Source organism: Topomyia yanbarensis, chromosome 2 (genome assembly GCF_030247195.1).
Source record: "Topomyia yanbarensis strain Yona2022 chromosome 2, ASM3024719v1, whole genome shotgun sequence".
Lineage (NCBI taxonomy): Eukaryota > Metazoa > Arthropoda > Insecta > Diptera > Culicidae > Topomyia > Topomyia yanbarensis.
The window spans coordinates 10416097-10434080 of record NC_080671.1 but is presented as its reverse complement, the minus strand read 5'-3'; the positions used below and the strand labels follow the sequence as shown (position 1 = coordinate 10434080).

The following is a 17984-nucleotide window of genomic DNA, read 5'->3' as shown; positions in this document are numbered from 1 at the left end:
AGCAGTTTTTAGCTGCTGCTGTTGGCTGAATTGAACTGATTTGATTTCTTTATTTCGCACGTTCTGTCTTAACACAAAGCAATTTTTGGGGGAAAATTCCTTGAACATGCCATAAAAACACAAAAATTATCCATTTTAATTACCGGTTAATTAAGATCAGTCTACCTTCTCATCTCGCACAGAGTAGAAGCTAAAAGTCGTTCCGCTATATATACACGGCGAAAACGACTGCCGACTAATTGTGCTGCTATGGATTTTTGGAAATGTCCTGTAAGACCAGCTACTCGGGAAGTGAAACAATTACTCAACGTCCAGTCTGTGCTCAATCTGGCAGAAGTGAACGCCCTGCAAATGCACCATATCAAACATTAAGAATCACAGTCGTTTGTTTCGCGGAACAACGTGCAGCACATCAACGAAAGCTACCCTGTTAACAACATCATCATCGTTTATATAGGCAAGGGCTCTAAAGAGATGCGCTTACTTGAATTATCTTCACACACCCCTGGCATCGTGATTAACAAATTTATAACCATGAATTGTGGCTTCCATAACAGCTGAACTTTCGCATTTTTTCGGGTGTCGCTAACGTTGTTCTCGTGGTGAGAATGCTCCCTTACAAACCGACTTTTTCATATGTAACCATTTTATGTAGATCAACCGAAAATGGGACGTTTCATCAGACAACATTGGTTATGCACGGAAAACATTGTGCAAAACCTGCTAAGAGAAGCACGCCTACTATAACCGTAAACAGCACATTGTTATCAAACAAACGGTTCCAAAACCAATATATACGGATCCTTCATGAACAAATCCATATCAACATTTGAATAGGGCTAATAAGATTTGTAAACAAACTTTTGTTTTGTTGATTTCTCCTAATTTGTTATTATTTCAACACAGAAAACATTTGAAATTGATTCTACCAAGGATAAAGATGTTGATTCATGTGTATTTTTCATGAAATTCAACTCGGTAGCGGAATAATGAGCGAAATAAGTTTATTAACAAGAGTCTCATTAGCCATTTTGAAGAATTACTAATGAAATATTCACTCAACAACAATCACACCCAGTGTCTCCACGCCAACAACCGGCACTACCAGTAAAGAAGCGAATGTAGAAGAGGACGGATACGTTTGTTCGTGCACTCGCATTTCTGTTTGACGCTCTATTACGTTCTTCGAAAATACTTTACATTGGCTTCTTAATACTTTATAGTGTATTCCGTCGATTCAAGGAATAAAACTCGTTTTTTTTCTAGCTTGTACACAAAGTAGACATCTCCCTTATAATTTTTGTTTTAACATCTGTCAACAATCAAATAAAGTTTTTATGTTTTACGCTTTCATCATAGAACAATTTAATAAAGCGAATGGTTACAAAGAATTTTTTTAGTTTCGATTGTAGAGGTTTTAACCTTAAGGTCATTCGCCTCTTCGGGTTAGAAAAATCTCTTATGAAAAATTTCTAACCCTATGTGCGGGGTCGGGACTCGAACCCAAGTGCGCTGCGTACAAGGCAATCGATTTACCAACACGCTACCCCCCATTTACAAAGAAATTATTATTACTATTTTTATTGCTCTTCTATGAATACCGGACGTGTTCGCCCATCTTTCGGGTAAATACGCGGGCCCCCAAATAAGACCCGGACCCCAGGGCAATTGCCCTGGCTGACCCCCCTCTCATCTGGCCTGATTATTTGAAGTGCTCTCTTCCGCCTGTACCATACACCGGAATGGTTTGATGCGACTCTTAGGCGACACCAAACATCTCTGTCGAATGAGCTAACAATCACAGGACCTGTAGCACAAACATCATACGCGCAACTTTAAATCTTTCCGATCTGCATCTGAGCCGCACTACGAAATCGTCTGGAGGAAACCCTACCGACTCGAGATGGACCACCCGGCGACCTAGTATATAATTCTTCCTGATGAAGGCCACTCAAGTCTGTAATCTCCCGATCCCTGAGACTTGAACTTAAGTCCAATAGAAGTTAAGTCCACTCCCCCAACTCTTATACCCATAAGTATCGCCCCCTACCTTCTCCCCAAAAAAAAATCTTCCTGAATCACTTTGTTCTTCCTGTCTCTTCTAGTTTTAGTTATTATATTACATAATTTCGTTTAAAATGCCCAACTCTACTGCCACATAAAAATATCTCTAATTAATCTCCCAGAATCTTTACAAAATCACGCCCTCTAGTTATTCCTAATTTTAAGATAGTTGTAAAAATTGCCGACCTCAGTGAAAAATTATTTGCTACAATAATCCCCCTGCTAAAAATGTCAAACCATATTGCCGTAAAAACTAAATGACCCCTAATATTACGAAAATTAATTATATTACCCCCTTGTGTATATGTATAAGATAGCAATAATTTCTTCTTAGTTTCATTAAAAAAATCAATATGTAATCCCCTAGTTTTAAGTAATTTAAAATGTAAAATAAAACAAAATTAGCACCTTTAAGCTAACGCAAACGTTCCTTCCCAAATAAACGATTGGCGTGACGAATGAATTAAAATTTAAAGTCACGGTAATAAAAATAAAAAAAAATAAACGATTGAATAAAACGAAAATTGTTCATTTGTGATTATCTAAAGTTTCATGGGGTGGCTTTGGCCTTTCAGCCCTTTCCCTAGTTACATGTCAGGTTCGGACTTTCACTAAATTCTTTCCAAATCGATTAAACAGATGAGATGTTTCCCTGCATACTACCCAACAGCTATCAACGAAAAAGTGCTGCTCTAGGCCAATTTGCCCTTCAGTCCTAGTTATAGCAGCCGCTTTGTATCGCAAGACAATTTCAATTTGTCTGGCCAAAATGATTCTTTCCACTTCGTTTCGACTGGCAACAAATAACAAAAGTCACGTGTCAGACATTCCCCATTTCTTTCATTTCTCCTTTTTCACTTCCGATGTGTCAGCTTGAAAGGAGCATTGCAACTGTTACTCTCTTGCGATAAACAGACTGTGTATTTGGTATTGATAAATATTTAATCAGAAACGTGTCATGTTTCAAACAGCAGTACGACGATGTAAATTGAAACATCATCTATATAGTATTCCATTTCTTCATATTTCGTCGGAATGGACACCCGCTTATGGACCTTGAACAGTTTACAATCGATACTTGGCAGCCCTTAGAATAGGGAATTTATCACCGGCACAGCTTCCCCGGAAATCGTCGTTACCCAAGTCGAAAATTGAAATTCCTCCCAGCCCTTTCGCCTTTACGTAGGCCGCCTTATTTCCGGCCGTGTCCGGATCTTCATACGAAATCCACAGCCCATGTTCTTCATTTTCATCAGGAACGCGATACGCATAAACTCCGAACCTTCTGGTAGGATCACCAATCTTTCGCAGTGGCAAGTCAGCTCCCCTCTGATTAGCATTGCCCGGATTCGGCAGTTTAGCGCAAACCTCAGCCCAGCTGTACAACCCGGGAACTCCACTTTGTGGTCCCGGGGCAGCAGGTCCATCGGCTGGCAATGGTGGCACTCCCGTGATTCCGGATTCTTCCTTTAATATCCAACCGCGGCCGTAGGAGGGAATTCCGATAACGATTTTACTAGCCGGAGCTCCTTTATTTAGCCTACGAAAAAATTATCCTTAACAAATTTAGAGTATTTAAATAAAAAGGAACTCACCAGTAGGTCACCTTTGCATCAATATTATTTCCAACGATACGTTCACTTGGCTCGTAGATGGGGGCAGTGAAATCCGCTTCCTTGGGATTTCTTTCCGGGGTCTGTTGGTCAAACGTGCCCAGATGGATGTACTCCAGGTTATCTTTCAACAGCAGCACATCCAGGAAGATACTTTCGTTGACATGCGGCAGCACTGTCAACCCCAGCTGGAAATTATCGTGTTTAAATGCATTCTTCAGATCCCGCACTAAAGCCGAAAACTCCTCCTTATGCTCATCAGCCTTCGGGTCCAGCACACTATCACCGGTAAACAGTTTCTTGAAGCCGTGCCACAGTTTTCCGGTCCAGCCACGAATTCGTTTTGGCTTACTCTGAGGGAACTGCCACGCCAGGTCCAATCCATCGAAGCTGTATGTCTTCAGCAGAGAATAAACGGAGTTGACGAATGACGTGCGGCTTCCGCCGCTTTCGAGCAGGGCAAGATACTTTTCAAAGGGTTTCTCCTCGGTAAGATCTTTGTAACCGCCGACACTGAGCAGGATCTTTAAGCGTGGGAAGCGTTGCTTCAGCGAGGTAACCTGTCGATACTGACCCTTGCCCGAGTCTAAATCAAGACTGGCATCCAACGCACGGACCTTAAAGGTTTCCGGATTCAATCCTGCGAATCCGTAGATGAGATGTGTGCAGAAAGGCAATGCAAGCTCAATATCCGAAACGATCGTTTTACCGAGACCTGTAGATTGCGAGAATTGAATAAATTACTTTTTAATTGAACGAGTTGTGATGTGTGAATGAGGTCAGTAAGATTAATTCTAAGAACACTAATCTCGTTGATAAGCAAAGCAAAACAACAACACATCACCGAATGGACTGTTTAGTGAGACCATACTTCAATCGCCACTTCTCAATTAATAAATCATTCTCTTGAAATTTCTACAAGCGAGGTCTGTCTGAAGGTCAGACAAGATCAGCAACCTACCTTCACGCAACGCAGCGGAACCATCGTAGTAGCATAGGACTCGTGGTCCATCGGTGGTATTTTGGGCTTTGGCCAATGCTGCCAAAAGCAGCAGGGCACCAAGTTTGAACCACATTGTCTTGTTTTAACGGATTAGAAATGGCTTATCACTGTGACCTTGCTCACTAAAGTACTTCCGTCGCGGATTCAAAATGTGTTCTACTGAAAGCAAAAAGATTAACTGAACAACTGTTGCACAGATGACGATCGTTTTATATTTGCGTCGCTTCGGTTCACAGGATCTCACTCTCGCAGAACTGAGTTACCCTTGTTCATGCTATGAAGAATATCAATACATTACTACATAATACCATAATTTAATCTAGCTTTGATATTTTCCCAGAAGCATGATTCAAATCGTTCTGTTTGTATTCACTTAATTTTGGAGTGTTTTTGTTTTTGTTCTTTGGTTAACTGACGTAATCTCAATTTCAATATTCAAAGAAGCATAAACAAACCACCCCTCCCAAATGCCGGTGATTTTCGCCGTGAACTCACAGCCATCGGGAACCGGTTAGATTGCTCTGGGAATAGAAATATGATTGATATATGTATTTTTTGCTTTGTTTCGAGCTCAATTTGATTGCTGGGTGCTCGAGTTAATATTTCAGGCAAGGAAACGTATAGGGGAATATGGGGCAAAACGCACCACCTAAGGAAATATGATCATAACTCAGCTATACAACATCAATTGGGAGAATCTAATTAATGATAACGTCTAGCTAACATTTTCCTCTGTAATCACAATCATAACGCTTTTCAAAGTATGCAAAAACATCAAAAATATTGAATTTTTCAAAATCATTAAAAATTACCTTTTCAAAAATAAGCGGGGCAAAACGCACCTGTGCGGGGGCAAAACGCACCACAATAACGGGGCAGGATTCACCGCAACAACGGGGCAGAATGCTCAGTGAACAAGCAAGTAGTTTTGTTTTCTGGCGGGATTTCACAAAAGTGTGCCATTAAATAGCCTTAGATTATGTAAATAGCATGTTTTTTTCCGTTTTCGATTAAAGAATCAGCAAAATCAAAGAAGAGTGCATTTTGCCCACGATGAAGCAGAGATATAAATTTAGCAAAAAGTGAACTATTTAATAGATTTTTAATATATAGTGCAACGTTCAACGGTAAGTACCAGACAGCAGAACGAGGAGTTTGCTTCAACTCTTCTGCCGTTGCTTTATGAGCGTAACCCTTTATCTGGTAATCTGATATCTGCTCTCGAACGATTCGATCTAAAGCTGGATTTCTATTCAACTTCCTTTCGAGCGCTAGCAACCGACGTATAGCCATTAGATAGCTGTCAGGAAAGTTTCGTTCATCCTCACGCCACAATAAACCCGTCTGGAACCGTTTGCCAACGCGTTTCGTTGTCGTTCGCAATATCTCTCGGGCCCGATGCTCTTCAACTGGCTCCGGTACTTCATATGAGGTAATTCCCGCCTCATCGAGGGCGTACTGCTCCCGCATCATGTCATGCAACTCCTCATTTGTTGCTGGTTTGACGATGTGCACATTCAAGAACGTTTCGGCCGCTGCCTTCTGCTTTTCTGGCCCGTAAACCGTCCAACCAAGTCTCGATCGCACAGCAATCGGTTCGCCTTGTCGACCAATCCGTGACTCCAACGGCGCAAATAGATGGATGTTATCCAGACCGATCATAATCGTGGGCTGCTCTTCACCATAATCAGTCACACTGACACCTGCCAGATGCGAGTATCGCTTGGCTACCTCCGAAAATTGCACGTCCTGCTTCGGCAGCACCAACATAGAGACTGTGTGTACGTTCTCGAAACGAAACTTCTCCTTCGATCCTTGCGCTGACAGCATCAATTGGACGTTGCGAACCATTCTCGTACCGTTTGATGTCTCCCGTCCAGGATACGATCAATGGCTCCGACTCGCTCTTGGCTCCCAACTTATTCGCGACTGCTACCTCTATGAGAGTGCTAGACGACCCCTCGTCAAGAAAGGCTATTGTATTGAAGGCCTTTCTCCCCACGTACAAGCTAATTGGAACCATACGAAATATCACTGCACGATTGTCGCTTTTGTGTGTGTTACAATCGGTTCTCTGCATTCTCATGGATCCTTCCATGCGATGTAACAAAGGGTGGTGGCCTCCTTGGCAATTCCCCATCGAGCAACGCATCTTGGAATTACACCGATTGTTCCCGTGATTATTCAGGCACAGCGTACACAGTTTCAACCCGATCGACCGCTTCCAACCGCTCCAGTACTCTCATTCTCCTGAATTCATCACAGTTCCTGATCAAATGGTCGGTCTGTTTGCACACTCAGCAAGCACTGCTACCTTTCCCGCCGGAGCCTCCGTACTTCGCCGATGATTCATGCAGATGGACAAACTCATTTTTCTTAACCCTTCCTACGGTTTGTCGAACTGGTTCCCGAAGCGAGAGAGTTGAAAATTCCGCTACTTCGGACACGTCAGACACGATATCTGTTACGAAATCGGTGAACATTCTCAGCGGAGTTTCGATCTTCCCACGCTTGAACCTGACCCAATCTAGCTTGCAATTGGGTGATAATTTCTCGACCAGCTCCTGTACAAGCATCGGGTTGTTCATGTGGTCATTCATGCCTGCTGCTTCCAAGTGATCACAGAGCTGCTTGACAGTGATTCCGAAGTGAATAAACGTCTCTAGTCGGTCTGCTCGCGGGGCCTGTGCGCTCCGCACCTTATGAAGCAGGGTTCTGAGAAGCTTCTCCGGTTTGCCAAATAAATTTCGAAGGTCCTTTAGTACATCCGGTACTGAATCCGGAAGCACAAGGCGACTTCGAACCGTTTCGAGTGCATCACCTTTCAGACAATCCTGCAATCTCTTCAGATTGTCCAGGTTGGTGAAGCCACATGCCGCAGTAGTATATTCGAAACTACTGATAAATAGTGGCCATACTTCCGGTTCAGCCTTGAAAATCGGCAGATGTTTCGACATCGCTTGCCGTGGTGCAAGCTGATCTTTAGTCACTCTTCGAAATGGATGCCCCGACCCGTCTCGAGATTGACCTGCCAGTGAATTACCGCCAAACGGAACAGCCGATATTCTGCTTCCCCTCTCTTCATGGTCGCTATTGTTGCTCTCGTCGGTATCCGGATCCTCTTCTGACACATTCGGTATCGACTTCGGTCTAGTCAGAGGTATTTTGCTCTGATCTAGACCGACCTGAGTTCCGAGCATCGCGCTCGTCCGTGGATTCTTGGCTTTCCCATACGATCCTCGTATATCTCCAGATATCGGATTGCTGGCAGACTTCTGCTCGCACAGCCAATCCTGCATCATCTGGTCTTTTGCTGACAAGACCTCGCTTCTATTATCGACCAGCATTCTCATCTTGCTGTCGTTCACCTGGCGACGAATCCGTTCCTGCTTCTCCAGAAATTCTTGCTCGGTGGCCAGCTGACGCTCCAGCAGTTCCTGCTTCTGCTTCAATTTCTGCTCATGCATTTCTCTTTCATTGGCGAGCTCCTTCTCACGCATTTCCTTCTCTGCTTTTAACTGCTTCTCATTCCACGCCTTCTCCATCTCGAGCCGCATAGCCCGTAGCTGCATCTGCTCGGCTAGCGCTTTCTCCTTCCTCATCCTTTCCTCTTCCAGCTGTTGCCGAATCACATCCGATACCGTAGCACCCGGAGCAGATCCTCCGTCACTTTTCCGTTTCTTCGTTGTCTTATTCGGCTTTGGCACGCGCAACTGCTGAGTGCACTTCGGACAGTACCAATCCACGTTGGTTACTTCTTCAGTAACTCCAGCGCAACTAAAATGTGCCCACAGCATACACATTCCGCACTCCACCATGTGGGAATCTTCGCTCGACGACCCGCTACAGATCAAACAGCTGACGGTAACATCGCCTTCGGGTGATTTGGAAGCCATTTTGCTAAGTTCCGTCCGGAAACAATTCTTTGATTTTGTTCGGAACTAACGGTAAAACAAACCCTTTGAAATCAGGTTTATGTTCAGCAGATCGAAGCTGGAATCCAATTTAATTATGGTTCAGTACATACAACTAACATATTGTCTTTAAATTTGTAACTTACAATTGTTTGTTTCCCTTTCACTTTGCCGTTCTTCCTCCTCGTTACACCTTTCGAAACCAACAATACGATACTGAAATTTTGATTATTTTTAAATTACTTTCAAGTATACAAATATTGTAATGCATGTGCTAGATAACATAAGTTTTAATTTGTTCTCTCTTTTATGCCACTTACTTGATATTTAATCTAATCTCTGTTGTTTGTCACCAACTGATCTGTATTCATCCCTTTCGCTTTTACTCCGTACAACGTCACGCACCTATACGGTAGTTATGTTGTGGTCAAATGTTTGCATGATATTCATTTTAATTTCACTTCTAGTTTTAGGTTTTAATGTGTTACTTACGATTAATTCTCGTGTATTCACTATTCGCCCTTATCTCCCTTTCCTAACCTCGTTTTTCTTCGTCCACGTAAAGCGGTATCTGTTAATATATTTAATTTTCAATGTTGTGTTTTTTATATGTGTCAACTTACAGTTTCCTTCACTATTAAAATCCTGTGCCGTTCTATCTCCAAGCAACTTCGTTCACTTGAGAAAACCGTCCACAAGCCACTTTAATTCAACTATCTCGCAACTTTAAACACTTTCTACTAACTCTCTATATTTCCCCCTTTTTCTATGATTCCTCTACCTGACATTTCACTCCAATCGCTATCACTTCATTTCTTCTCACCTTCTTTGCTTACATACCCTATCAGCATTATTGATGCTCATCTCGATGAGATGTCAACGGATCTGCATACTCACGCGGCAGTGAGACAGTGGGCCCAACAAGACTAATGAGCAACGGTACAAATAGATCTGGAATGCACTGATATAATATTAAAACAGCATTTATAAGAGCTGAAAATCCTTGTTGCGCGAGCCACAATAATTACATGAGAAGAGCACGGTATTATTTTTTTGTTTATTTCTAGAGTTGCTACTGATGTACGGTTATCAAACTTTGACAGTGTAAGTTAACTATGACGGACTTCCGACTGGTGTTATCACTTGCTAGTAATTTTCAGCAGTTTTCGATATAAACAAGGGGTGCATTTTGCCCCGGGGATGCGTTGTACCCCATCTTCCCCTAACAGACTTCTATGATATGAAACTGGTTGTCCGAAACATCAAATTCGAAGAAATCATTAGATTTAATATTTAAGGGTTCTGAACATAGGATAAAACGTGAGTCTCTTTGTTTACACTCGATCATTACCGCGCCATTGTTTTAAAACTTTTCAATACGTTGTCCGAAAAAAAAGTGTACAGGACACGACTACGGTGACATTAAAAATGTAACTTTTTTCAAGAGTTTGCAATATAATTAGCGAATGAATTTTAGTCCATCACAACTATCTACTCACGTTCTAGCTTACTCTCCTGCTTCCATATATTACAAATTGCTATACACCCTACCCATTAAAACAAAATTTATTAAATTTTACCCAGTGTTATCTTTATCTCATTTTTTGATGTTTTGCGACTTGGTCCGGTCTGACTTAACACCGACCATTTAACAGCAACAAAATTCTAAAACCAAGTACAACACCATGCTCTATGCCAGCGATTCTCAACCTGGAGTCCGCGGACCCCTAGGGGGGCGTGAAGTCGTTACTGGGGGTCCGCGAAGAAAAATATATTTTCCGAGTGCATATTGACTTTCAAGTCTTGTTTCCTAACAAAATGAAAATAACATCATACCGGCTTGAACCTTCGTTCGAACCGGTCACAAATCTTGATAGTTCCTGGTTTACCTAGAGTTTTTCAACAGCAACAGTCTTTCTCAAGGCTACCTATATTTTCGCTCAATCAGTCTTTTTCAAGACTAAAACATTTTTCAAGAACAATTCAGCCTAAAGAAATATTTAATTCTTCCAACATGCCTGGGTCATCCCAGAAAGGCCGTGTGCCAAAAATTAAAGCTAAACGGAAAAGGGTATCTTCTCCACCCGAAAATTCAATTGACTGCAGCAACTCATTCGATGTTTTATCCGAATATGAAGCTGATGCAATTTCTAAATTTCCTCGCATTGTCAATGAAAAGAAAACACCATCACCTCCGCCTATAACAGTGATGATCTCCGACTTCAAAGCCTTTCGAACTGAGCTTTCGACGTTCCTTCCAGACGTGAAAGTCTCAGATTGGCCGAAGAGGAGAATGTCGAGTTACAGCGGAGTAATTGATTGGCCACATACGACTACTCCAGTATCTTACGGAGAAGTTATATAAAGTTTATTCATATGTTTTCAAGACAGCTAGACCATTTAAGGCTGTCTTGAAAGGGCTACCACAAGGTCAAAATTTGGATGAAATATCTAACGAATTGAAAAATTTACTTGGCTTTTCTCCTTCACAAGTTATTCTTATGAAGAGAAAGGCTAGCGGCGAGAACACGCCAGTACGCTCTGGAATTATCCAGGAGCTTTATTTGATTCATTTTAAGCTAATGAGGTTAATAATTTGAAAGTATTTGAAAAAAACACGTTTTATGTTCCACGTGCGAGTAAAGTGGGAAAATCATAGACGACATGGGGGCAGAATTCAAAATCTGACCCAGTGTCGTAGATGCCAAGGCTTTGGGCACGGCACAAAAAATTGTCATTTGGATTCCAAATGTATGATCTGTGATGATAAATCGCACACGAAACATACTTGTCCGGTGGAAAAAACCACAAAAAGTTTCAAATGCGCTAATTGTAGCGAAAATCATAAATCGAATTTCTGGGGTTGTCCTGTTCGAGAACAAATTATAAATTCTCGTTCTAGACAACAAAAACAACAAATTAAAAATGTACCTACTTCTTCAAGTACACTTCAAGAAAACACGTCCAAACGTGTTAATCCGATTCAAAATAGATTAACAACTTCTTCTACCTCCGTCACGCCATCATACAATGGTGTGTCCTCTTATGCTTCAGTGGCAGGAAACAAGGCCAATATAACGGCTACCGTTACCACGCCTACAAACTCGTTTGCACCCAACGCTTCCTTCAGTCCAAAGGATCTAGATAGCGTAACGGAAGAAAAATTAAAATACTTGCAAGATTCTATGTTACCTATGATAATTGCCATGTTAAATTCTACCTCCATGTTTGAAGTTTTTCAAGCGGGGTGGGAATTTACTAATAAAATTGTAATGAAATTAAAGTTTTACAATGACTTTAAATAATCATTTAAATTTATTAAATTGGAATGCTCGTTCATTAAAAAGTGCGAAGACGAATTTTTCAACTTCTTGAGTAACTCTAATTTTATTATTCATCGATTTGATCGAATTGTTGGATTCGGCGGAGGAATCGCAATAGCGGTTAATCGCAGGATCAAACATTCCGTTACGCCGTCTCTTGACACCAAGGTGATCGAGAGTTTGGGTATCGAAGTTGAAACTGATCTTGGTATCATTTTTATTGCTGCAACCTATTTGCCTTTTCAGTGCACTGGCGAGCAAATTAATTTCTTGAAAGGAGGTTTACAAAAACTTACAAGAAATCGGTCGAAATTCTTCATAATCGGTGATTTTAATGCCAAACACCGAGCCTGGAATAATGCTCAAAGCAATTCCAACGGTAAACTACTTTTTAATGATTGCTTTGTTGGTTATTATTCAATTTTGTTCCCGAATGGACCTACGTGCTATTCGTCTGTAAGGAATCCATCAACAATTGATTTGGTTTCGACAGATCAAAGTCACCTTTGTAGCGAATTGATTACACATCGATTCTGATCATCTTCCAGTAACTTTTTCACTTTCTCAAGAAGCTGTTTCCAATCCCATTAGCTCAGTGCTCAATTATCACAATGCGAATTGGGAAAGGTACAAAACTTATATTGAGAATAATTTTAATCATGACCTTGATTTACAGAATAAAGCTGACATTGATACGGCATTACGAAATTTAAGTAATTCTATAGTTGATGCTTTTAAAAATTTAATACTCCTATTATTGACGGCGATTTTCAACTTCTGATTCGCTTGAACAATGTTCGAAGACGTCAATACGTTCTCGTGATCCTGCTATGAAATGTGTCATCAGGATCTACAAAAAGAAATTATGCATGGATTCACACTCTTAAGAAATGAAAATTTCGCGAAGGAAGTTGAACAAATCAAGCCAAATTCTAAACCTTTCTGGAAACTGTCTAAGGTTCTTAAGAAACCTCAGAAACCAAGGAAAAGCTCAAAAACTTGCTCAGCAGTTTGAAAGCGTCCATAATTTTAATCTCAACGTTGTGAGTCCTATTGAAACCGAAATCTTACAAAAATATGAAAACGTTTCAAATCAAGTCTTGTCTCTAGACAATATTGTTGAAACAAACTATGATGAGATCAAATCCATCATGAAAAAGTTAAAAAAATATGAAAGCTCCAGGTTATGATGGAATTTTCAACAAACTTCCTAAAAACCTTACCGAAATCACCATGAGATACTTGGTCAAAATATTCCACAAATGTTTTTCCCTGAAAGATGGAAAAATGCCAAGATTATTCCTATTTTGAAACCTAGATTAAAACCCAGCAGAAGCATCTAGCTATCGACCAATTAGTTTACTCTCTTCTATTAGTAAATTATTTGAAAAAATCATCCTAACTAGAATGATGTCACATATCAATGAGAATTCTGTTTTTCTTCCTGAGCAGTTTGGATTTCGTATTGGACATTCAACTACTCATCAACTTGTGAGAGTAACTAACATGATAAAGACAAATATCTCAGAGGGCTATTCCACTGGAGTTGCTTTTCTAGACATCGAAAAAGCTTTCGACAGTGTTTGGCACAAAGGATAAATTACCAAAATCTGGGATTTCAATTTTCCAATTTACATAATAAAGATAATTAAAAATTATCTTTCTAATCGTACCCTACATGTTTCTTATCAGAATTGTAAATCTAATAAGCTATCCGTTAAAGCAGGCGTCCCTCAAGGATCAAGCGATCTTCCAAATCTACCTACAGGCTGTAAAAAGTCACTTTTCTGTGATGATGCTAGCATCTCAGCCACTGGTAGGAGTCTTCGTATTATCTGCAGTCGACTGCAACGAAGCTTGGATATTTTCAATGATTACCTGAAAAATGGAAAATTTCCACTAATGCGGCAAAAACACAATTGAGCTTCTTTTCTAAAACCAAATAATAACCATATTATTAAATTTAATGGTTTGAGTATAACGTGGTCAGATCAAGTTAAATACTTGGGTTTGATTTACGATAAAAAAAAACTCACTTTTAAGGATCACATTGAAGGAATCCAAACAAAATGCAACAAATATATAAAAATAGGAATTCTAGGCTCTGCCTAAAGAACAAACTATTAATTTATAAACAAATATTTAGACCGGCAATGCTATATGCAGTGCCAATCTGGGCAAGTTGTGCTACTAGGAAGAAAACGCTTCAAAGGATTCAGAATAAAATTCTGAAAATGATTTTGAAGCGACCTCCCTGGTTTAGCACAAATGAGTTGCACAGACTCGCAAACATAGAAACATTAGAAATTATGACGAACAGTATTATAAGCGGATGCCGACAAAAATCGTTGCAATCTTCAATTGCAACGATTAGCTCTCTTTATAGTTTATAAGTTAGTTTATAATATTTGTTTAGCTCCTTATTCACAAGACAAGTATGATTAAACATCCTACTGAAAAAAATACTTAACTGCGAAAGCATAATATATCTTAATAATAATTAACTGAATCATGTAAACAATAGGGATGAACACCCAATATACTAAATTTGAAATGTAATGCAAACAAAACAATATAATCAAATAGAAAATAATATATAAGAAAACCGAAAATAACATATTGATAGTAGTAACCCAGGGTGATTTGGTAGAAGTGGTCCGTGGTAAGAAAAAGGTTGAGAACCACTGCTCTATGCTATGTACTTTTAAAGTAATAAATTATTTCAGTTAGTTAATTATCTTGTTAGTTGATTGGCATGATGTAGCTGATCAGCTACATCTAGATAAAAAGGTACTGATCTGTCCAGAAAATATATTCAAAACGAGTAGCTCCATATTTAGGACTGTGATGAGGAAGCCCATGCTTGCCAGTTTTTCCACGAAATATGAAATTTCATTTTCCAATTAAATGAACTTAGATGAACAATCTTTAAATCAAGTATTTCTTAATCCTTTAATGGCTAAACAAATGAAATTATTTAACAAATTACAGTGTTATTAAACCGGCTCCAGATGGAAAGTAAAATATTGAACATAGTGCATGTTTTTCAGCATTTTATTTGATATAGGTGTTTCAATGAGGAACTAGAACTGAAACAATTGCATCCATAGTATAGCGGTTCGTTGTATAACTGAAAACAGTTTTGCTGTAAAATTTAAATTGGTATACACCACGGTTATATTTGTTGCTTAATATGTGCTACGGCAGAAGTAAATCTAAACGCTGGTCACAACAACCAGCTTGACCTTCAGTCGTCCTAGCAAACTTTATTTCGTTCGATTCGAGTAAACAGCCACTGTATCTAAATTTGCATTTGTCTTTTCTTATACTCAGATTCCCGCACTAAGCGGGTTCTGTAAAGGGAGATTGTAAAAGGCAGTCATGGTCCTTTGAACCGGATTGCGAAGGATTTTTGCAAAGACTCGCAATTTCCGTAAATTGTTTCGCTAGGTTTGATGCCGCTTCTCGGTTACGTACTTTCGTGATTCTGCCAAGCGCTGGCACAGTGAGGAAAAGAGACTGAAATTTCATCGATAATGGAAAAACTAATTCGCGAAACGAAAATATCTTGAGCCGCGACTCAATCGCGTATATGACACGGCGGTGGTGAAAATCCAGCAAAAAGCGGCTGAGAAAATAGACGTGCAATCGGAACTGGATACGCTCAATGACATTTGGGCTGCGTATTGTTCAGTGCATAAAAGAATTGTAGATGCTTGTACGAAAGATGAAACGTACGAAGATGCTATTGAATGCCAGTGTAGATTCGAAAAAGCCTATGTCGGGTTCAAAAACCGACTGTTAAATTTGCTTGAAGTGATAAGCCCCCCGATCAGGGAGCCGTTGCTGCCCAGAAACTTCCTGAGAAACCATCGTACAGAGGAGCAACTGCATCCATCACCACCAATGCACCATTTCAGTCCGTGAAGTGTATATTGATAAAGAATAGTGCTAATTCGCGTTCAAGGTTATCTTGCGCAGTCTCTGCCTCTTCGAGGTGTTGGACATTTTTCTTCTTTTGTGCGTGTGTTAACCGTTAGGCCGCATTCCTCAGCGTTTTGTTCGCACAGTGAGGATGGAACAATAGCCAGCTATATAAGCTGGACTGGTGCGTCGTGGGAAACAAATTTACAGATAAGTAAAATCTACCTCTTTTGACACATTTACGGCTTATTCCCGTCTGCGCGGGTGATAACCCCGTGCGTTGATGGTGTCGATGGCTCCCTCCCCGGACGGCCAAATAGAGGTCGAATCCACTCCCAAGGTTCTCCTCCGACCCAAACAATATCCAGAGCTCTCGACCGGTCCCTTTGTGGTCTTCTTTCGGCCCAAAACAAAATCGTTGGATCTCTTACAGATTTCGAAAGACCTGACGGAACGGTTCCTGGCTGTGACCGAAATAAGAAAGGTCCGCTCAGACATGGTTAGGGTCGTGTTGACTAATTCAAAGCAGGTAAATGATATTGCTTGCTGCGAGTGGTTTACGAAGGACTACTATGTGTATATTCCAGCTGTAAAAGTACAGTCTGAAGGCGTTGTCACCGACGAGAGTTTGACATGCGAGGATCTGCTGCAGTACGGGGTTGGCCGTTTTAGAGACCGCTTACTTTAGCCAGTGAAAATACTTGAGCGCAAGCGTTTTCACTCAGTAGTAGTTGCGGGCATTGGTTCAAAACCATACCCCCAATCAAACTGTTATCGGGTGACCTTCGCTGGTACCGCTTTGCCGAACTACATCCTCTTACACAAGATTCGTCTGCCTGTGCGTCTGTTTGTTCCGCGGGTCATGAGTTGCACAAAGTGTAAACAATTGGGTCATACAGCTACCCATTGTAGCAATAAGGCCCACTGTGGAGAATGCATTGAGAATCATGTGGATGATTCGTGCAGTAAGAATGCTGAGAAGTGTCCTTATTGTGCAGAGATTCTACTTGATATTGTTTAACTTCCGATATAAACCCAAACTTCGATTTTATTATTATTCGCTTGGATCGAGATACCCACTACGGAGGAGTACTTTTGGGGATCAAAAAGTGCTATTCCTTCTACAGAATTATCCTCTCCTCGATACCAGGCATTGAAATTGTCGCTTGTCAAGTAACAACCAAAGGCAAATTGCTTCCATATATATTCCCCCCAACACCGTGATTGGGCACCGCCGTCTACATGACCTCATAGAATCCCTCCCTGCACCGCGAATAGTTTTAGGAGACTTTAACTCGCACGGTACGGAATGGGGTTGCCTTTATAATGATAACCGTTCTTCTTTAATTCACAATATTTGCAACAACTTCAATATGACAATTCTAAACACGGGTGAAATGACATGGATCCCTCCCCCACCAGCGCGCCCAAGTGCATTAGATTTATCCCTTTGCTCGACCTCGCTACAGTTAGATTGCGCGTGGAAGGTAGTCCCTGATCCCCACGGTAGCGACCATCTGCCGATCGTAGTCTCGATCACCAACACCTCAACACCATTGGAATCAATCATCGTTTCGTATGACCTCACACGAAACATCGATTGGAAGAGCTATGCTGCCACGATATCCGACAACATCGAATCTACTCAAGAACTTCCTCCTGAAGAATAGTATAGTTTTTTGGCTGGCTTGATTCTCGACAGCGCTAATCAAGCGCAGATTAAGCCAATACCCGGCGCGAATATACAAAAACGTTCTCCCAATTCGTGGTGGGACATATACGCTGAGAAGGCCGTCGCGTATAAGACCTACCGCGACGATGGGCTACCCGCTAGCTATCGACAGTACGCGATGTTAGAAACGCGAATGAAGAGTTTGATGAAAGCCAAGAAACGTGGTTACTGGCGCCTGTTCGTTGATGGATTAACGCGAAAAACAGCAATGAGCACTCTCTGGGGTACGGCCCCGCGTATGCGAAACCGAAACACCACTAAGAAGATCGTGAAATATTCAAACCGTTGGATATTCGATTTCACCAAGAAGGTCCGGATTCCGACCGGTATAGAAGATCTTCCGCGCCGCGTCCCCTCACGATAACGAAAACGCGAACGAAACACAGCTCCAGGGCCAGACAGAATCAAATT

General features: G+C 41.0%; 1 protein-coding gene across 1 annotated transcript; it reads right to left on the bottom strand.

The window, feature by feature from the left end:
• Window positions 1–2962: 2962 nt before the first annotated feature.
• On the bottom strand, window positions 2963–4872 carry LOC131678615 (chitinase-like protein Idgf4). Its single transcript, XM_058958833.1, has 3 exons — window positions 4639–4872; window positions 3660–4392; window positions 2963–3604 (listed from the first exon to the last, which is right to left on the bottom strand). Exons 1-3 carry the CDS (start codon window positions 4751–4753, stop codon window positions 3130–3132), a joined length of 1323 nt encoding a protein of 440 aa, XP_058814816.1. The 5' UTR covers window positions 4754–4872; the 3' UTR covers window positions 2963–3129.
• Between the last annotated feature and the right edge of the window lie 13112 nt (window positions 4873–17984).

What these genes read in the sequence shown, in the direction of transcription:
- LOC131678615 (XM_058958833.1), bottom strand. Translation starts at nt 4,753, where the DNA reads ATGTGGTTCAAACTTGGTGCCCTGCTGCTTTTGGCAGCATTGGCCAAA. An exon ending in TTCCGCTGCGTTGCGTGAAG is followed by an intron (nt 4,393 to 4,638) that starts GTAGGTTGCTGA and finishes CGCAATCTACAG; the next exon opens with GTCTCGGTAAAACGATCGTT. An exon ending in GATGCAAAGGTGACCTACTG is followed by an intron (nt 3,605 to 3,659) that starts GTGAGTTCCTTT and finishes ATTTTTTCGTAG; the next exon opens with GCTAAATAAAGGAGCTCCGG.